Below are 22,047 nucleotides of genomic sequence, written 5' to 3' on the forward strand. Positions count from 1 at the left end.
AGAGGAGATCCGAAAGTTGAAGGCAAGGAACGCGATTCTTTAGAGTCAGCTCAGTCAGCTACAAGAGGCACCAGGTTCTGGTAGTTCTCACAATTCATAGGCTGCCTGCCTGACGAAGGAGAATGTTGAGCTCAGAAAACAGGTGGAGGACCTGCAAGAAAGACTGCTCAATGAGCAAATGTCCGCGAATGCTCGCATAGCTCTTGTCCTCAAAACCCCTGCCCCCTCCTCGAAGCCCTCTTCCTCCAGTGCCCCCTAAGCAGTGTCCCCTTCGGTGTCCAGTTTCCAGTGTCCGTCTTCTATGAATGTTTCTGATGATTTTTTTGTTGTTGGTACTTGTTTTTGTTTTTGTTTTGGAATTGTGGATGGTAACATTGAATCTGCTCATGTTTGTAAATTCCAAATTGTTTTATGGAAGCTTTTTTCCTTTTGCCGTGTGTGATATTATTATTTTGTCTCTGTTTTCTATCATGTTTGTGTGCACACAAGTGGCATGAGTTAACCGCGCTAGACTCCTTATTGCTACTTACTTAGTATTCTCCTTTTTATGATGCCAAAAGGGGGAAGATTTTTGCATAATTGGATAATGATGTGCACTGATTAAGGGAGAATACAGATTCAGGGGGAACTAAATGGCTTTCCTGGTTCACTAGCTGGTTTTTGTGGTTCTTCGTAAGAATTTCAATTATAAGTTTGTCATCATCAAAAAAGGGGAAATTGATAGGTTATAAGTACCTTTGTTTTATGTTTTGATGATCTAACAAACTTAATGACAAGAACCAGATGAGGAACCTGATACTCATTTGGTCCACATTCCCAAGCCCATGAAAACAATCAGACTTAAGCTGGAGATATTCGTCAGTACCTCAGAAGTTAAAGAATCAACAAGGGGAACAGATAGTCTTCAGTTCCCCTGGTGATTGTACCAAGTCAACTCTCCACAACTGGAAAGTGACTGACTGCACACGTAACATTACAACACAGTGCAGCAGTCACCTCCATTGGGAAGGACCTTGTACCAAAGTTGCTTACATTGATGACATTAAACCAATGACAAAACATCACTTGAACACTAGAGAATTCACTCAAGTACTCCAATAGTGATTAAGCCTCCGATCAACAATTCTCAAGTGCATCAAGAACAAAGAACAACACTGCTACGGACCAGTTCCCCATATCAAGTGATTGTATGTCCTTAGTTGAGTTGTAACTTTATTAATGTTCTTACTTGTAACTCCTACTTAGCTTACATAGAAGCAGTGTGTAGGAAACTCTTGTAAATCATAAACCTCCGTGTTTGTGTCTTGGCTAGAGTTAGTCAAGTTGTAAAGTCTTTGTAATAGAGGTATTACAAAGTGGCTTGTAATAGGTGTGTTACAAGTAAGTGAGGGATTAAAGAATTAATTCCTAGGTTACAATAGGTTGTAATCTAAATGTTTGCTCAGTGAAGTTGATATCCTACAAGGGTAGGTCGTAGTTTTTTTGTTCCCTTGAGCTGGGAATTTTTCACGTAAAAAATTCTAAGTGTTATTTATATTTTGTTGTGTGTATGTATAATCTGTGAAAACTGATAGAAAACCTAGTTCTCTATATAGTTTGGTGGACCCTCGAATTCTATCAGAAGCTCTAGATTCGGAAGACATTCAGCTAGTGTTGCGCACTGAATGAGGGATTTCACTATTTAGTCCAAGCCTCAGCTTCTTCTCATTGATGATACTTCTTCCATCCCATTATATATAACAACATTTGATTGGACATGAAGTTCCAAATGTTAATTTGAGTTTATATAATGGAACCGGAACAAACCATTAAAATATTGGTTGAAAAGTTAGTTCGAACAAGAACATCACATAAACGTTTAAAATTGGAATAGTAAAAATATTTGAATTCTTGAAGTGTGTAGAATAATATTATTATAGGAATAATGAATGCCTTGGGACATTCCAAGATGGAATAAGTTACACAAATAGGGATGGAGGGAGAAAAAAAACTCTATGATTATTTCATCTATGCATGGCTTATATCAAAGGTTATCATAATATGATTGGATAACACTTTCTGTTCTTACACTTCGTCATATGTTTTTGTTTAGAAGGAACTTTCTGAAGCAGAGAAAACAATCCAATTATGCAAGAAATTTACTTGGAGCAAATGAAAGGTAACGATTAGGCAATTTCGATTTCCTTACACAAATGAAAAAGAACAGACAAATGAGCAAGCTGTATAGACATTTTCGAACATTTATACATATGCAGTAACATGGCAGAAAGAAAATTTCTAGTAAAAATAGCACGGGCTAGCCAGTTTTCGGACTGGTCATTCAAAAATAGCCAGTGTTTGTCAAGTCATTGAAAAATAGCCACTATTTTGCTGCAACAGCGACCGGTCCAGCATAATATACTGGAGTTCGGTGCACCTGTGTATGAACTTCCAGCATATTATGCTGGAACTCCAACACGCAGAAAGTTCCAACATAGTATACTGGAGATTCGAGCACCTGTGTATGAACTTCCAGCATATTATGCTGGACCGATATACTTTGCTGGAACTCCAGTATAATATGCTGGAGTTCCAGTATACTTTGCTGGAACTCCAGTATATTATGCTGGAGTATTTTCCGTATTTTGAACAGTGTTTTCGTTCAGATTTATCTTTACATAAAAAGTGCCTAAATGTCGATTACTTTTGAAATTGTGGCTATTTTTGCATGACCACTTGTAAATCTGGCTACTTTAGAATTTCTCCCAAATTTCTAAGGGATGCCATATATAGAAGCTTGACTTCAGCTACAAAAAGGTAAATGAAGAACAACATTTCTTCCAAGCTGTATGCAAAAGACAACTTAGACAGATCGATAAAGGCAATACCCATATCCTTGGCAAACTCAAGCTTTCTCTTAATGGATTTCTCATCATCATATCCGACCCAAGTTGTACTCAACAGTTAGCACTTAGCATTGTCTTAATTCTATAAGTCATTGCTAATGCAGGATCTTCATGTGGCTGGAATTCATGGCATTCAATCCATCATACCTCGAAATACTAGTCTATTGCAGTTCATTTTCAAAAAAAGAAATCCAATATTCTTCCCTTTTCTTATGTTTGTGTAATTGTGTTAGTAACATAGGCCAATAAAAACAAACCATTGGTCACGTAATGAATCATGAAAACTACTTTCAACCTTAAATTTTCGTAGTGTAAAAACACGATCATGCTTCTGCAATATGAATAGAAGTTTCTAGCACTGTTGCATTCTTGAGCAAATATTTGACCAATAGAAGTACAAGATTATTTCCACTTAGTGGTCCATGAAAGTTAATGATCTTGATGGTCTTTAGGTGTAGCAATGAGCAGTTAACATTATGTGTCTCAACACTCCTGCTCCGTTGAACTTCATTTGTGTAACTTAAAAGCCGGTCCTGCAGGAAAAATCCGCTATATTAACCAGATATTCTCCTAAGATGGAAGTAGAAAGTCAAGGAGTTAGTTGTGGATAAAATTAAAAAAGAGATTAATTTTTAGATTCAAGGAACATGTCAAGTGCTTAGCAAATGTTACAAAGTGGTACATGCAAACAACAAATAGAATGTCAGAAAGCTTCATTGAAGCTGATCCTTCATCTCCTCGCATGAAGGCGAGCACTACTATCCCTTGTTAAACATCTTTACCTACAGGCTACAACTACAACAAAGTTGACTGTAGAACTGGACAACTCAGAGAACTGATAGTAATTTGATGAAGTTTCTGTCAAAGCTACTCAAGCTGAACTATTTCCTTGAGGAAAATAAATTGAGAGCAGATCTAGCAAAGAGAAATGATCAACTTTTAAGACTAAAAAGCAGATCCTGAAATCCTTGCAAAGTAGCATTCCAACTTTCAAATGAAGATTTCAGAATTTGAACTACGCATTCCCTGGAGAAATGTCTTTGACCACATTGAGAAATACTCACCCTGATGGGTAAAACTAAACACATATGGCGCCTGCAGACAAACAAAATCACTGAAGCATTTGCACTTTCTTATAGACCCAGATTGTGATGACCCGCCATGTCATCATGCCACATAAGTGCCATTTGGCATATATTAATGCCATGTGGAAGCTTACATAAGAGGAAAGCTAGCATTTGTGAGAAGATTCTAGAGAAGTATGGACATTTCCTTTGGAAAACCCTAGATCCTTATGGAATTGCTAGGAAAGTCCTTGGAATCTTCTAGGCTTGTAGAAAATTCTAGATGGTATACTTATTTGTAAATATGGAAGGACTTGGGGAACAATTATTATTTACACACTAGCCCCTAGATGATTAGTATAAATAAGGGGGCATTCATTTGTAAATTCACCAAGCAAAACAATCAAGTTCTCTCTAATACAAAGCTTCCCTTAACAATTCTCTTGTGTTCTTTTTACCATTCTCTTAGCGATCTTGAGTGTAGTAAGGCTGACATGGCATAGCAAGAACGTGCGCAAGCTGTGCAAGATCGTGAGCGAGTTGTCAAGTGTCGCATGTGTACTTAGTTAACGACTAAGGACGTGACAACGTGGTATCAGAGCGAAGGTTGCAACTAAGGAAATGGCGAACGACGGAGAAATTAACGCTGCCAACACCCAAGCCAACGTCATCCAGGATGTTGCTGGCAAGAGCGGTCGTAACAAAAAGAGGAATGCCACCAACAAGAGCCAGGAGGTGCCACCCGACGTTGTGTCAAACGAAGGGCTTACATCCCAAGAACCATCTGCCACTGAGGCGAGCAAGGATGAATCGGAGGTCCTGCCTGAGGACGTCTCGCTCGATAAAGAGTGGGTGATGAAGATGAACGCGGGGACGGACGCCGTTGAGATCTTTGGCCAACGTTTGGGTAAGATGGAAGGCACCCTTAGCGTTCTTGAGGGGCATACTCTTGAAGAGATTGAGAGTATCCGAAATGACTTGGAGGGACGTACACATACCGAGATGGAACTAAGGCAAACCATCACTGCCTTAGAGTGCAGACTCATGGAGCCAGCCAGCATGTTAGTGCTGGTGTGACCGAGGAAACCAGCAATGTTGTGGTGACAAGGGAGGCTAAGATCGAGGCTCCCAAACCCCCGGTGTTCAAAGGTGTACGTGATGCATAAGTGGAAAACTTCCTTTGGCACTTGGAGAACTACTTAAGGCACAGAAAAGTAAGGGACGACGAGGCCAAGATCAACATTGCCGTGTTGTACCTCTCAGAGACCGCCATGCTATGGTGGAGAAGGAAGATGGCCGACGTGGATAAAGGTCTATGTACTATTAGCACGTAGGATCAGTTCAAAGCCGAGTTCAAGCGATAATTCTTCCCAAACAATGTCTTGTATGAGGCAAGGCGCAAGCTTAGGGAGTTGAAGCAAACAAGGAGCATACGTGACTATGTCAAGCAGTTCACTACCCTTATGCTTCAAATTCCCAACCTGGCCAATGATGACTTGTTGTTCCACTTCATGGACGGGTTGCAAAATTGGGCTAAACAAAAGTTGCAACGCCGGCAAGTCTTGGATATAGACCGAGCCCTAGTGGAGGCTGAATCATTGATGGATTTCAGGCATGAAAAGCACGACAAGCAAAGGCAAGGAGTCAAAGGTTAACAATGTCAAAGGCAGGAAGATACAACAACAATATTGCACGACCCAAGATTCCAAAAAGTCGAGTGGCCGGCAAAGCTACGCCGAGAAGAAGGCACAGGCCGAGAAGAAGGGATGCTACATATGCGGAGGGCCGCACGGCTTCAGGAACTGTCCCGACCTAAAGAACCTCAGTGACATGGTCCGTGAACGGAAGGAGCAGCCGCAAGGAGAGAGTTCGGGAACCGCACAGTTGGGTATGATCGGATTATGTGGTGCTGTCACGAAGCAAGCTGTCCAACCTACCGAGAATGGCAATCAGTACGTGGATCTCACCATCAACAACAAGCCCGCTCGTGCAATGGTGGATACCGGAGCAACTCATAATTTCGTGACTAAGGCTGCCGCAAAGAGATTAGAATTAAAGCTTGCTCCAACCAACTCTCGCATCAAGGCCATGAATGCCGAGGTACAAAATACTCGTGGGGTAGCTAATGGAGTTGGTGTCAAATTGGGAACTTGGAAAGGTATGACAAACTTTACTGTAACCGCTATGGATATCTTTTACATCATACTGGGGCAAGAGTTCTTTAGACATTGTCATACTTTGATCGACCCCTACCTCCAACGTCTCTTGGTTATGGAGCGAGAAGGAGCTTGCATGGTACCCACAGTGACTATGCCACACGGACAGATCCAAGCACAACTCTCAGCCATGTAGCTTGTCAAGTGGATCAAGAAAGGGGAGTCAACGTTCGTGGCAACCATTGCAAGTCTAGAGGAGGACAAGAGTTTTCAAGAGATACTGCCGCCTTGCATAGAGAAGTTAAATGAGGAAAACAAAGATGTCATGCCCGAGGAGTTACCTAAGCACTTGCCGCCTAGGCGAGAGGTGGATCACAAGATTGAGTTGGAGCCAGGGGCTAAGCCACCCGCATTTGCCCCATATCGTATGGCACCGCCCGAGCTAGAGGAGCTCAGGAAACAATTGAAAGAGCTGCTAGATGCTGGTCACATTCGCCCATTAAAGGCACCTTTCGGCGCACCAGTATTGTTCCAGAAGAAGAAGGATGGATCACTGCGCTTGTGCATAGACTACCAAGCACTTAATAAGGTCACAAGGAAGAACAAGTACCCGATCTCACTCATTGCTGACTTGGTCGATAGACTTGGGCAAGCCAAGTACTTTACCAAGATGGATCTTCACAAGGGCTACTACCAGGTTCGCATTGCAGAAGGGGATGAGCCGAAGACAGCATGTGTGACGAGATATGGAGCCTTTGAGTGGTTGGTGATGCCCTTCGGCTTAACCAATGCACCGCCCACATTTTGCACCCTTATGAACAAGATTTTTCATCCCTACCTTCATCAGTTCGTGGTAGTCTACCTAGACGACATAGTCATCTACGGCAACACCTTGGAAGAGCACATGGAGCACTTAAGGAAGGTTTTCCAAGTCTTGCGGGAGAACGAGCTATACATCAAGAGGGAGAAATGCGAGTTTGCACAATCAAAGGTGCACTTCTTAGGCCATGTTATTAGCAATGGCGAGCTACGCATGAACGAGGCTAAGGTACGTGCTATCCAGGAGTGGGAGGCACCTATAAAGGTAACAGAGTTGAGATCCTTCCTTGGCCTTGTTAATTACTATCGTCGGTTCATCAGTGGCTACTCAGCAAAGGTCGCACCATTGACGGAGTTGCTAAAGAAGAACAAACCATGGGTTTGGACAGAGCATTGTCAAAGGGCGTTTGAAGACCTCAAGGCAGTTGTAACAGAGGAGCCAGTCTTGGCATTACCTGACTTTTCCAAGACATTTGAGGTGCATACAGATGCCTCAGATTTTGCCATTGGGGGTGTCTTGATGCAGGATAAGCATCTCATAGTATTTGAGAACCGCAAGTTAAATGAGACGGAGTGGCATTACACGATGCAAGAGAAGGAGATGACTGTCATTGTGCATTGCCTTCGTACATGGCGACATTATTTGCTCGGGTCAAGGTTCGTAGTCAAGACTGACAATGTAGCTACTAGCTACTTTCAGACGCAGAAGAAGCTCACACCAAAACAGGCTAGGTGGCAGGATTTCTTAGCCGAATTTGATTATGCGTTGGAGTATAAGCCGGGCAAAGATAACGTTGTAGCCGATGCCTTAAGCCGGAAAGCCGAACTTGCTGCAATCACTTCAACAAGATGGGACATTCGTGAGGCTATAAAAGAAGGCATGCAACATGATCCAGCAGCCAAACAACTTATCGAGTTAGCCAACCAGGGCAATATGAGACGTTTTCGGGTCGAAGACGGCCTACTACTTACCGCAGGTCGGCGGGTCTACATGCCTAAGTTTGGAGACATTAGACGGCGGATCATAAGGGAGAGTCATGACACAATGTGGGCTGGTCATCCAGGCCAACGTCGCACTAGGGCCTTGGTTGAGTGAGTCTACTATTGGCCACGCATGCGAGATGACATAGAGTGTTATGTGCAGACTTGTCTTGTCTGTCAACTATGGCTATCCAACGGGACGGGACGTCCCGTCCCGTCTCGGTCCCGTCCCGCGTCCCGTCCCACTTAATTTTAAACGGGATGGCCCCATGTTAAACGGGACACGGGATGGGACGGGATGGCCATTTCGTCCCGTTTATCCCATCCCATTTCGTCCCGTTTCGTCCCGTCCCGCCCGTCCTGTCTGTCCCGTCCCGCCTGTCCCGTCCCGTCCCGCGTCCCTTTTTTTTAAAATTATAGCCGTTGGGCAACGGCTATAATTGCAAAAATAGCCGTTCCCAACGGCCAAAAACGGCCATATTTGGCCCCCACTCCCACCAAAACACCCCCTACCCCCAAACTTTTAATATAATCCCTAAGTTTATTAAATTACACTTTGGCCCTATTTTCTACTATAAATACCCCAATCCTTCTTCATTTCTTCCCACAAAAATAAATTATTCTCTCTCAAATCCCTTTCATTCTATCTATATTATTCTCTCAATTTTCTCGCAATCAAGTGATAAGTTTCAAGTATTTGGACAAATATTTGGAGCAACTTTCAAGCTTCAAATTAATTTATCAAGTATTTGGAGCAATAGTTTGGGCAATTTCTTCAAGTTTCAATATTTAATCACGGTGCACTCGTTCCATCTCCTAATTTTAATATATATTTTTTGCGCATTATTTTAGTGCTTAATTTTTGTGTTTACTTTACGTGTTCTATTTTCGTATTTCATTTGTGTTTTTAATTTTTGTGTTAACTTTTTAAATTTAATTTCGTATTTAAATTATGGCACCTAAAAATGTATTTGGCGTATTTAAAAAAACTAGTAAAAAAAGTAGTAAAGGTAAAAGTAGTAGTAATCCTAATCCTAGTCCTAATCCTAGCCCTTCTCCTATAATTAGAAAACATATAGATGAAATGACTCATGTTGATGAAACTTCATTTTTCCAACCCCCCCCATGTTATTAATCCTAGCCCTTCTCCTATAATTAGAAAACATATTACCTTTTACCTTTCCTTCTCACCCTGCTTTTGTTCATTATATACAAGAAACTTATAATCCTTCTTTTCAAGGTTTTCCTAAAACTACAGGTTTTTAAATTTCAAACCGAATATCTTCAGTATATTCGTTGTGTAGTTTTTCACTTAGATTGTAAAGTGTCAATCACATCTGATATAGGTCGTAGTCCTAATGGTTGTGATTATTTAACTGTTACATGTCATTGGGTTGATCATCACTTGAACATGCAAAAACGTATTATTGGTTATAAATTTGTTGATTCAAAACACACTGGAGCATATATTGCAACTACTGTTCTACAAATACTTGATTTTTATGGACTCATTGATAAAGTTTTAACTATCACCTTAGATAATGCTTCTGCTAACACAACTGCAGCAATTAGTTTAAGAACTAGATTTTGTCCAATTAATCCGGCAATTTTTCATTTTAGATGTGCATGCCATATTTTTAACTTGGTTGTAAAAGATGGTATTAATTTATTTTCTGATGCTTGTAGTAAAGTACAACATGCTTGCGGCTATATTTTTCGGGCTAATAAAGCGAGTAGAATTCGTGAATTTGCTCAACAATGTGCTAGTGCTAACCTTCCATATAGAAAAGTTCCAAAAGATGTTTGTACCAGGTGGAATTCTACTTATGAAATGCTTAAAGTTGCTTATGATTATCGGGTGCCTATACAAAAGGTATTTAATATGCATAATGGTATTCCCGCTGATCAAATTGTTGATTCTGATTGGGATCAGATCAAAGAGCTTACTAAATTTTTAAAAAAAATTTATTATGCTACAAAACAATTTTCTGGTGTATATTATCCTACTATTACACAAATATTATGGTATATTTGTGGAATTTCTGTTGTATTTGGTAAGTATAAAACTAATCCAACTTATGCACCGGCCATTAATGAAATGATTACAAAATTTAAAAAGTATTTTTTCCCTATTCCCCAAGTTTATTTAATTTCTACTATACTTAACCCATCTTTAAAATTAAGAGGTGCAAAGGGACTTGTTCGTAAAATTTATGAGAATTTAGCAATTCAAGAAAATGAACAACCATCTCTCGAAGAATACCAAGCAAACATATATTCTTATGTTAGATCAATGTTTGATAAATATAAATCTATGGAAACAACAGGTGGTGAAACTGCTCCTTCTACTTCTAAGTCTAGAGTAGAAGTTCTATGGGAAGATATGGATGATATAACAGGTTTTGATTCCTCTATTGATGATGAACTTGATTCTTATCTTAATCAAGGATTGGAAAGTATTAAAGACGAAGAAGGCAACGAACAACTTTTGGCATGGTGGAGGGAGCGTGGCAAGGCTTTTCCAACACTTTCCATAATGACCCGAGATATCCTTGCTATTCAAGCATCATCAGTAGCATCAGAGAGTGCTTTTAGCGCGGCAAGATTTCAAATCGGAGATCATAGACATTCATTAGCGGAGGACAGCCTAGAGATTTCCGTATTATTCAGAGATTGGATTAATTCAGAAAGAAGAAATCTTGGTTTTGAAAAATTAACCACTAGGGAAGAAGAAGAATACAATGAGATACTTAGCATTGGGAGCGATGACGGCATGGAACTCATGGAACATCAATCAACATTGCCAATTCCAGAACAATGTCTGAGAGAAATTATAGATAAGTTACAACGAAGTTTTTATTGGCTACTAAGAGGCCTAGTTCAAAGTTCAAACAGAACCCTTCCTAGAAGGTGGCTGCATAGATTAGGTGCTCTTCAAAAGAATTATATTTGTATGTGAGATTTGAAAGTTCTATTAATAAAATAAAAGGCTCTAAGCGTTGAATTTGTTTTATGAATTCTCTTACACTCGAAATTCAAGGATTGGAAAGTATTAAAGACGAAGAAGGCAACGAACAACTTTTGGCATGGTGGAGGGAGCGTGGCAAGGCTTTTCCAACACTTTCCATAATGACCCGAGATATCCTTGCTATTCAAGCATCATCAGTAGCATCAGAGAGTGCTTTTAGCGCGGCAAGATTTCAAATCGGAGATCATAGACATTCATTAGCGGAGGACAGCCTAGAGATTTCCGTATTATTCAGAGATTGGATTAATTCAGAAAGAAGAAATCTTGGTTTTGAAAAATTAACCACTAGGGAAGAAGAAGAATACAATGAGATACTTAGCATTGGGAGCGATGACAGCATGGAAATCATGGAACATCAATCAACATTGCCAATTCCAGAACAATGTCTGAGAGAAATTATAGATAAGTTACAACGAAGTTTTTATTGGCTACTAAGAGGCCTAGTTCAAAGTTCAAACAGAACCCTTCCTAGAAGGTGGCTGCATAGATTAGGTGCTCTTCAAAAGAATTATATTTGTATGTGAGATTTGAAAGTTCTATTAATAAAATAAAAGGCTCTAAGCGTTGAATTTGTTTTATGAATTCTCTTACACTCGAAATTATATTAAATAAATTATAACTCTATTATATATTTATAATTGCTAGAATATTTTATTACAAGTCTTTTGTTTTAATATTTTATAATTCTTTACTTAGTTTCCTAATTTTCGTTTAATTTTTAAATTTATTGAATAAGTCAAAAAACTAGATGTTGCAAACTTTAAAAACTTAGTCATTGCCAAAAGAATATCCGTTGTCAAACTCAATGCTTAAATAATTTTTTTAAAAATGGCACTTAAGGCCCGCGAACCCGTCCTGTCCAGTCCCGTCCCGTCCCATCTCGTTTGTTAGCGGGATGGGATGGGCCTACCGTCCGTCCCGTCCCGTTCCGTCCCGTCCCGTCCCGTTTGTTAGCGGGACGGGATGGGCCTACCGTTTCATCCCGTTTGTCCCGTCCCATTTCGTCCCGTCCCGCCACCGTCCCGGCTAAATGTCGTCCCGTCCCGTTAATTTTGTCCCGTCCCGTTAATTTTGTCCCGTCCCGTTGGACAGCCATACTGTCAACAGGACAAGGTTGAGCAACAAAAACCCGGAGGACTTTTGGAGCCACTACCAGTTGCAGAACGTCCATGGGAGAGCGTGACTATGGACTTTATCGCCTACCAAAGTCCGACGGTTATGGTACTATTATGGTGGTGGTGGATAGATTTTCCAAATATTCCACCTTCATGCCCGCCTCATCAGGTTGCACTGCCAAGGAAGCCGCCAAACTATTCTTTAAGAACGTATGAAGTATTGGGGCTTACCAAGGCATATTATCAGTGATCGAGACCCCCGTTTTACTGGAAACTTTTGGAGAGAGTTATTCGACATACTTGGCACAAAACTACACTTTTCCACTAGTTTCCACCCACAGACGGATGGACAAACAGAACGGGTCAATGCCTTACTAAAATGCTACTTGAGGCATTATGTAAGCGCGCATCAGAAAGATTGGGCAAGGCTCCTAGACATCGCCCAATTCTCTTATAACTTGCAGCGGAGTGAGTCCACGGGGCGGACACCATTTGAGCTAGCCACAGGCCAACAGCCACAAACTCCACAATCCACATTCATTACCAGCTGCGTTCGAGGGAAAGAGTTTGGGGGCTTATCATATGGCCAAAGGATGGGAGGAGGAGCTTGACACCGCTAAGTCCTACTTGGATAGGGCAGCTAAGAAGATGAAGAAGTTTGCGGACCGTAAGCGGCGTCCCACGGACTATAGAGTTGGGGACATGGTCATGGTGAAGTTTAACCCAAGACAATTCAATGCACTACGGGGCATGCATCAGAGTCTGATTCGCAAGTATGAGGGGCCATTTAAGATCGTTGCCAAGGTAGGCAAGATCTCATACAAGCTTGACATGACATCGTATCTTAAGATCTACCCTGTCTTCAATGCAAGCATGCTTAAGCCATATCATGAAGATAAGGATGATCCGAGTAGGGGCCATTCACATCGAGCGCCTATTACTATCACCGCCTCGCATAATCGGGAGATTGAGTCTATCATAGATTACCAGGCCAGGTGAAAACAAGGGCAAAAGGCCACCGCTATGTTCCTCGTCCATTGGAACGGGCAATAACCGACGAGGCCACGTGGGAACGATATGAAGACTTGTGGCAATTCAAAGATAAGATCCGAGAGTTTATGCAGCAACATTGTGCCGCGGTCGTCGCAATATTAGGTGGGGGAGAATGTGATGACCCACCACGTTATCATGCCACATAAGCTCCATTTGGCATATATTAATGCCATGTGGAAGCTTACATAAGAGGAAGGCTAGCATTTGTGAGAAGATTCTAGAGAAGTATGGACATTTTCTTTGTAAGACCCTAGATCCTTATGGAATTGCTAGGAAAGTCCTTGGAATCTTCTAGGCTTGTAGAAAATTCTAGAGGGTGTACTTATTTGTAAATATGGAAGGACTTGTGGAACAATTATTATTTACACACTAGCCCCTAGGTGATTAGAATAAATAAGGGGGCATTCATTTGTAAATTCACCAAGCAAAACAATCAAGATCTCTCTAATACAAAGCTTCCCTAAACAATTCTCTTATGTTCTTTCCACCATTCTCTTAGCGATCTTGAGTGTAGTAAGGCTGACTTGGCATAGCAAGAACGTGCGCAAGTTGTGCAAGATCGTGAGCGAGTTGTCAAGTGCCGCATGTGTACTTAGTTAACGACTAAGGACGTGACACAGATGGTGTCTTGAACATGGTATTAAAAACATTTGGGAGGAAGCCGATTCTTTACTTATTTTAAATGCTGTCAAGGAAGTCGCAAAACCTTCTTGGCACTATGAACCTACTATTGAAGAGATTAAAGAGTTGATTCAAGGTGTGGCTGATTCTTTAGTGGGGTAGAGCCACCTATTGGACACAGATAAGAAGTTTTTCAGCTTTCACTCACTACCAAGAGAAGCTAGAGAAAAATGATGATAACAGAGCAATACAAACAATGCCAATAATGCTTTATTGTCCCACAACACAGAGAGGAGTTGCAACTGTATGTTTGACAAAGAAGTTAGATAAATGGTTCTGTCTATTCATAACAGTTTCAGCTATAAATTCAAACACATAGCAACACAAAAATGCAAATAATTCTTGTTTTCTTCAAAGAAGGGAGAACAAACTGAAAGTCTTGAGCTTAAAGACACAGCAAAATATGCGAACAGAGCTGAACTAGAATAATTTCTAAATTCCCATTAATTCCAACCCAATGAAAACATATACTAGTATTCTCCACAGCTCACAATAGGGCAAAAGGTTGAAATCTTCAAGGGACACACTGTTACAGAGAAGCCAAAGGTGTGGCTGATTCTTTAGATGGATACAGTCATCTATTGGACCCATAGAAGAAAATTTTCAGCTTTAACTAAACATCAAGAGAAGCTAAGGGTCACTTAAGGGTTGATAAGTGGCAGCCCCTTTCCTCCTGAATTCATAAGAAAGACCAAAGCTTACCTCCAATAATGCAACAAGATGAACTTCCCCCCTAAGATCTTCTGTGAGCTCACATGTCACTTGAGAATAGTCCTCACTTTTACCTTTTTAGTTCTTTGGGAAGCAGTGTACAGGGGAACAACTCTCTCCACACGTTAGAAGCTATTGTTGTAAAGCTCATCAAGCACTGAGGCTAGTTATGTTTCATATTGTAAATCCTTCTATAAAGAAACACTCTTTTTGCTTACACATCAGAGGTTTATATCCTATACTTTTGTCACAGATTGGAGAATCCTCAATCTTTAAATATACCACTAAGGTGGTTCAATTTTATTTTTTTTAAATGAGTGATTTTTCACCTAAAGTACTAAAGATAAGAAATATACTGATATATATCGCCTTCTTCTTCCACTAATAGTTGTTTGATAAAAATGAAGTAACAAGAATAAAGGTCTAACCGAAACTTACTATCGTTTTGTAATTGGCCAGTCAATGACCAACGTCTCAAGCTCCGATGAACTCTGTAGAATGCTGTAAATTTCAGGCAAGTGTTCAAAGGCTGCGATAAGTTTTAAGTATTTCCAGCTTGATGGTGGAGATTGCCATATCCTTTCAGCTCCAGTATGGAAAGCCACTAATAAACCAAATAGATATACCAGAATATGTCAAAACAAGGAAATGCAACACATCCAATAAATGACATGCGAAATGTTGAATAATTCATAAAAACAGCTTGGATTACACGGCAGTGTTTTGCCACAAGCCACATCAAAGTGTTCAAGGTTGGGTTGGAAATCTAGTTTGATTTTTAAACACTTGGAGAAATCCATTCACATGACTTAAAGAGTATAATCACTGTAAATGAATCCAAATTTTAAATGTTTTCTGTGCATTGCAAACTCTTTATTCTCACAGTTCATCATAAAAGATTTTGTTCAATAGCCATTGTCCAGCAAGATTGGCAACGAGATTTTTATTCTTCAGTAATTAAAACTTTAGTTATCAGATTATCCTAAGTAGTGGCATAGTTATTAATGTTACTAAACTGATGAATTAATATCAAAAAGAAAATCAGAATTTTGGATAATCCAGAGTATGAATAAACCTTGATGCACCAGGGACCCAATTCAACATTCTCGACATGGGAAACGCTGAGAAAAAGTTCCTTCAAATATCTACACTCCTTCTCCAACTTCTCTTCTTCATCTTCAAATTCATCAAAATCAACATTTAAATTAAGGACTGCAGTGACAAGTGAAGCCACATTGCTCTGCTGCAAGCGTATCTCATCATATAAGAACCCCGAAAGTACCAAATTTTGAACATAAGGGGCAAATATTTCGAGTGAAGGGATATTTTCATCGTGCCACTAGGTATATTCATTAATTTCATCATTTAATATGATCAACTTTCTCAGCTTCACAGAGCTGATTACCAAACGACGAATGCCCAAAACATTATCCAGTTCCAAGCTCTCCAATTTAGGGCAACCTGATATTATTTTTTCCATGACACAGTCCGTCAATTTCAGGTGCCCAATTGAAAGAGAAACGAGACTGCTCCAGTTCACACTACCAGAAGGGTTTAACCCGCAGTTGCCCAAAACCAAATTCCTTAACGACGTATTCTTATACGCAAACTGAGGAAACTTATACATGTAATCTGGAAAATTGATAATGCAAAATTTAAGTGTAAACTCTTCAACATTAGCAACCTTAGTTGCAAAATGTACCCAAAAATCCACATCTTTAACAAGATACTCTTCGTATTTAACGGGGAAAACCCTAAATGCTTTGATTTTCTCGCAAGACCTCCAATAATGAAGCTCTCTATTGATGGAAGCTACGAAAGCAAGAATTTTCTTTTTGGTTCTTTCATCATAGGGGTAATCGGGGACGCCGAAATTGAGTGAAACTTCAACGGACTCATTTGAGTATTCTTTAAGCTCTGAGAAAATTATATGGAGCCAAGTTTTGTATAGTAAATATGAAGTCTGGTATTTATAAGGTCTTTCACTTTGATAAAAGAGTATGATTCTTTTCTCTTCCTTCTGTGTATTGATTCGGGTTTGATAACCTGAAGTTGGCTTTCATTTTGCTCCTCATTTTATTCCTTTTTGTCGTTTGCATCTTTTGGTTACAAGTTCGTGGATTGATCCCATTTGTGTCATTACAGCTCGTTTATTGTTGCTCGTGGATTGTCATTGCTTGAAAAAGTGTCAAAGAATCCTTCTACAATCATTCTTCATTAGGTTAAGACAACAAATCACCATATCTTTGGAGCTCCTTGGCACAACAGTAAGAGTTGTCTCTTGACTAGGAGGTCAGGGGTTCACGCCCTAGAAACAACCTTTATTTAAATGCAACGTAAGACTGCGTGTATAATAGACCTAATATGGTTCGGTCCTTTCCGACTTGCTTAGCCTAGTTACCTTGCAAAATAACTATATCTTTACATTTCATTGATTGTTGTAGCTACCTTTTAAGCTTTACGGAAACCAAACATAGAGCCCGTTTGGATTAGTTGATTTGAAACAGCTGATAAGCATTAGGTGCTGAAAAATACTTTTTAGTGCTAAAATTGATTTATTAAATAAACAGTTACGTGTTTGGATACAAGTGCTGAAATTGATAATAAGTTGCTGCACTATTTGATAAAAAAGTGTTGATAAGCTCTTTTTCTATTAAAATGACTTAAATAACCTTAGAACTATTTACATTTATAATGGCATAATTTCTTCAAAATTTTAGATAACAACTATGGTTATATAAGATAACTTTTATGATACGCATATAATCATAAGTTATAACAATTAATAAATTAATAGAAATTTCTCAGTAAAAATTAAACCTAAATAGGACAAAATATTTGAATAGAAACAAAGATTGATACACCAAAATTTTGATGTCATCATTTATTACATACAGTTGAAAGATTAATATACAATCACATAGCTATAAATATGCAATGGAATAGATAATTTGCTTATCTTAAATAGTCAAGGAGAATTGCAGACTTGAAGAGTGGGGAGGGGGGATTGAAATAGTACTTGAGGCAGCGAGTATCAATGTAAGAGTTTTGTTCTAAAAAGAATATTTTAAGGATAAAATAGTAAAAATTTTGGTCAAACTTAAAGCGTTTATAAGCTAAAAATTTATAAGCTAAGGATGACCGGCTTATGGCTTTTGCTTATTTTTAACTTATAAGCACTTGGGTTATAAGCACTTTTAACTTTACCAAACGCGTAGATTAATCGAAAAATGCTTATAAGCTAGTTTGACCAGCTTATAAGCTTAGCCAAACAGCTTCATTATACGTAACCAGAAAATTGTCTGGGGCAAATGAACCTTGAATATCAAGCTTTCTACACTAACAGGAATTTGAAGACTTCATATATTTTTTTAAGTATACGAGAAATTTGGGATAAGAGATAACTAAGACTGCAAATACCAAAAACGAGCTTTTTATAAAAAGGAGAAGTCATAAAGATAAGAAACAGGATCATATAAAGAGGTTTTGGTAGTTCATTGATCAATAATCAGTCAATCAACTAAGAGTCTAATCCCAATCCCAATCTAGTTAGGACCAGCCATTTGTATTCATTCCGATGAACGACGGTTCAAATTACAAGTAATAGAATGGTGTACTCATGGATCAATAGTAGCTCTGAATTGGCGAATGAAGAAAGAATGTGATGAATGTGCACTCAATTTTGCAAGACAACAATGTCATCAATTGGAGGCTTTAAGAATGAGAAATTTGGTGGCAATTTAATAAGAGGCTCATTTCCAGTTAGCCTCTGGAAGGCAAGTCCAAGTGCATACCCGAGCGCTCGCCCAACAGGAACTGCTACAGCATTCCCAACTTGGCAATATCTACACCAAATGAAAAACACGATGAAGAAATACTTGTAAAAGGTATAAGATATAAGGAATAACTTGAGTAGTTTGACTCATATGATCATGTGAATGACATCAAACCAAAATATGTTGGGAGGAATCAATTGCTAATGGTTAACTCTTTACCACTTCTTCATTTTTAATGGTAAATATTGTTTAACTCTTTACCACTTTTGAGATGTACATATAAGAGAAGATCTTGGCTGCAATTACTTCAATGAGATCCAATAAATGTGATAAATTACAACAGTGACCAAGTTCATTCCACAATTTAAGGTTAGTGCATTAACAATTTAGTAATAATAATAATTCGCAACACCCCTTCCACGTAGCTACTTTTCCCATTTGAACATCATTCTCTTGTATTTTGGTCTTGTCGAAAGGAGAAAGATTATGCAACACAACTCAAAAAATTGGTTTCAAATATAATACAAATCACAGAGATATTTCTCTCATAGAGACGAACACTACATTTATATATGTTTTCTTTTCATTGCCTTAAGATCTTTAATTAGTAACTGAAATTGACAAGCTAATAAAATTACTTTCATCAGAAAACAAGATACCTTTCCTTGGGAGTGCCAGAAAACCTATAGAAATCTGGAAAACCTTGCAATCTTGCATACTCTCGTATAGTAAGAACACGATCCTGCTCTGGGTGTAAGACCGCCTGAAAAATATTGAAAGCTCAGAAAAGCCTACAAGTTCTATATTGCATATTTTATTGCAAGAATAACACCTAGACTTAAGGGTAAATTTTACAGAGTGGTGGTCCGACCAACTATGTTGTATGGGGCTGAGTGTTGGCCAGTCAAGAACTCCCATGTGCAGAAGATGAGAGTATGAGACGAGGATGTTGAGATGGATGATTGGTTTTACAAGGAGAGATAAGATTAGGAATGAAGTTATTCGAGACAAAGTGGGAGCGGCTTCCGTGGAGGATAAGAAGCAGGAGTCGAGGCTGAGATGGTTCAGGCATGTTAAGAGGAGAAGCATTGATGCTCTTGTTAGGAGGTGCGAGAGGTTGGCCATGGCGGACTTGAGAAGAGGTCGGGTCGAGGTAGGCCAAAGAAGTACTGGGGAGAGATGATTAGGCAGGACATGGCGCTGCTCCACCTTACTAAAGACATGACCCTTGATAGGAAGATGTGGAGGTCGAGGATTAGGGTAGAAGGGTTGTAAGTAGTTGATAGTTTCTCCTTTTCTTACTTGTGGTATTAGTAACACTTATGTCCCTTCATATTCTTAGATTTATATTACGTTTCGTATTTCCTTGTTACAATTTGGTACTACTAATTCTTTTTCTCCTTTTTTTCTTCTCTATTCCTTTTCTGTTTTTTCCCCTCCCTCTTCTTCTTCTTCTTCTTCTTCTCCCTCTTTTTCTTGTTCTTCTTCTTCTCACCTTCTCTGAGCCGAGGGTCTATTAGAAACAATCTCTCTACCTTCACTAGGTAGATGTAAGGTCTGCGCACACACTACCCTCCCCAGACCCCACCTGTACTGGGTTTTCTATTGTTGTAATAACACCACAAAGTACCTGGGCACGATGATTAGGAAACGTCACTAAAGTTGCTACTGTTTCATCCCACCACAATCTTGCATATGGCCTACAAATTCAAAAAGGATTTAGTATATATATTGGATATTATCAATTAAAAGGAGATATAAGAACAAAGTATAACAAGCTTCAAAGGAAACATGCATTACCTTTTAGACTTTCCATGTTCAAAATTGAAGGCACAATCAGGAACCTACATTTCACAAGAATGATTCCTATTAGCATGAATGACACGTTATTACGATAAGTTATAAAATTCATCATAATAAAGTCAGTACTTTTTAACAGAACAATAGTAACAAATAGCCTACCATGGGCTTTCCATTTGGTAGCACCTTTGGATCTTCTGTATCACGACGAGCCACATTATCCTTTCCCACAATTACACCAGGGAGGTCCCTGAAGTTCGCTCCCTACAATGGAAATATGTTACAAGGGCAAACATCTAAAAAACTTATTTTCAGTAACATAACAACCGTCAAACCTTTTTATGTGGGACTAGACAAACTCGCAAGTAATCGTCTTCTGCTAGTTGGCAAGGCCGATGATCAGACAAAACAGGATCTTTTGTTTCCGTATCTCTAGTTGATGAACACCCCACTATCTCTGAAGGAGTAAGAAGGAATCATTTCCACATGTAAAGGATAAGCATTCAGCTCATAGACACTAGCATGAATAAATTATGAAACTGAAGTCATTCCAGTAATTTTAAGTATTAGACTAAAAGTTGAGAAACTATATCATGAAATCTACTAACAACAATGGTTATATAGTATTTTTTTTTATACTATCAGAGAAACAAACATCTTGAAGCCAAAGTGTCAGATAAACTGGGAGAGAGGGAACATCAGTTTATTTGTTCGAAGTTTTTGAGTAAGTCTTTTCATGCCAAGTGAAGAGGTCAAAGGATGAAAAAAAGGCAAGTAGACCATGTACCATCTTATTGTATAATTCGTTGGACGTTCATTTATTCTTCATTTAAACTATAACACGTTACATAACAAATATGAGACGCTTTTAACAACTGTTAATCAATTCTCTTAGTTTCAGATGACGGTTACTTGAACATAACTTCTATCATACACCATGAGATATGTGGAATGTGAATCAGGAAGCATTTCAATTTTTCGGGACAAAAGTGTTCTGGATTGTCCTGAAGTTAAGATTTTTAGTTTAAAATTTCAGGACAAAAAAAGTATTGGCTAATCACTAAATAGCATTCCTGAAAATGGCTATCTCTGCACTTGCCCCTCAAATTTCAGCTGAACATTCCTTGAGAAATTTGTAGAATCAAATTCCTCATATCATACTAGAGTATGGTGTTAGCATTTAGATTTTGGCATGCAAAGTACCAAATTTTACTAATGCGTGCAGTGTACCTAAAGCATCATTGTTACACCGTAAAATGTTGATAATATGATTATCCAAGTATTTAAGCAATTGTATTACCATTGATCATCTTAAATTCACTTAAACAACTTTAAGAAGTCACCCTTTTTAACAATATAGAAAATTAGAGTACTAAAAAACTCATATTGGAGATTGGACACCACCCCATAAATTGCGAGGGCCACAAAGCTAATATGTTGTTAGTTTGTGTGTGTTCTAAATCGACAACTGCTTTAGATATTAAAATTTGATGCTAAATTTTTCCAACTTTTAAAATCTTACCGTACCGTACCCACATTGCATATTCACATCATGTGCCTAAAGCCTTAATATTTAATTCTCTCTAGACCATTCCTTAAGTCTGTTCTAACAGTTTGAATCATTTCCTCACGCTTCCAACAAAAATTAGCCACCCCCAGTTTTCAAATTACTCATCAGAGGAATGTTAATTTAAAATGCTGAGTCTTAACATTGCATATTCACATTATGTGCCCAAAGCCTTAATATTTAATTCTCTCTAGACCATTCCGTAAGTCTTTGTTCTAACAGTTTGAATCATTTCCTCACACTTCCAACCAAAATTAGCCACCCCCAGTTTTCAAATTACTCATCAGAGGAATGTTAATTTAAAATGCTGAGTCTTTGACAGAAAGAGCAATGTACATACACAAACACACACATAAGAAGAAATTGATTTAGAAGCCAATACAATCAAATAGAAGTTCTTAGAAAAAAATT

General features: G+C 38.8%; 1 protein-coding gene and 1 long non-coding RNA gene across 4 annotated transcripts in view; both read right to left on the bottom strand.

Moving 5' to 3' along the window:
• Positions 1–2,280: 2,280 nt before the first annotated feature.
• Positions 2,281–16,784, bottom strand: LOC117274217 (uncharacterized). The gene is made up of 4 exons (XR_011412783.1): positions 15,569–16,784; positions 14,932–15,097; positions 2,510–3,418; positions 2,281–2,427 (listed from the first exon to the last, which is right to left on the bottom strand). It is a non-coding gene; the product is annotated as an uncharacterized lncRNA (long non-coding RNA).
• Positions 16,785–17,964: 1,180 nt separating this feature from the next.
• The window catches only part of LOC104116108 (DNA (cytosine-5)-methyltransferase CMT2), a 29,122-nt gene continuing 25,039 nt past the window's right edge, over positions 17,965–22,047 (bottom strand). For 2 of the 3 annotated variants that reach the window (XM_070192118.1, XM_070192117.1), the window contains 6 exons: positions 20,405–20,526; positions 20,232–20,333; positions 20,070–20,113; positions 19,900–19,969; positions 18,929–19,032; positions 17,965–18,338 (listed from right to left, as the gene is read on the bottom strand). In XM_070192118.1, coding sequence (XP_070048219.1) covers positions 18,170–18,338; positions 18,929–19,032; positions 19,900–19,969; positions 20,070–20,113; positions 20,232–20,333; positions 20,405–20,526 — 611 coding nt within the window. In that variant the 3' untranslated portion in view covers positions 17,965–18,169. The remainder of the gene's footprint in view (positions 18,339–18,928; positions 19,033–19,899; positions 19,970–20,069; positions 20,114–20,231; positions 20,334–20,404; positions 20,527–22,047) is intronic. The other variant, XM_070192119.1, reaches the window with a different exon arrangement.

Source organism: Nicotiana tomentosiformis, chromosome 12, assembly GCF_000390325.3.
Source record: "Nicotiana tomentosiformis chromosome 12, ASM39032v3, whole genome shotgun sequence".
In the NCBI taxonomy this organism is placed as follows: domain Eukaryota; kingdom Viridiplantae; phylum Streptophyta; class Magnoliopsida; order Solanales; family Solanaceae; genus Nicotiana; species Nicotiana tomentosiformis.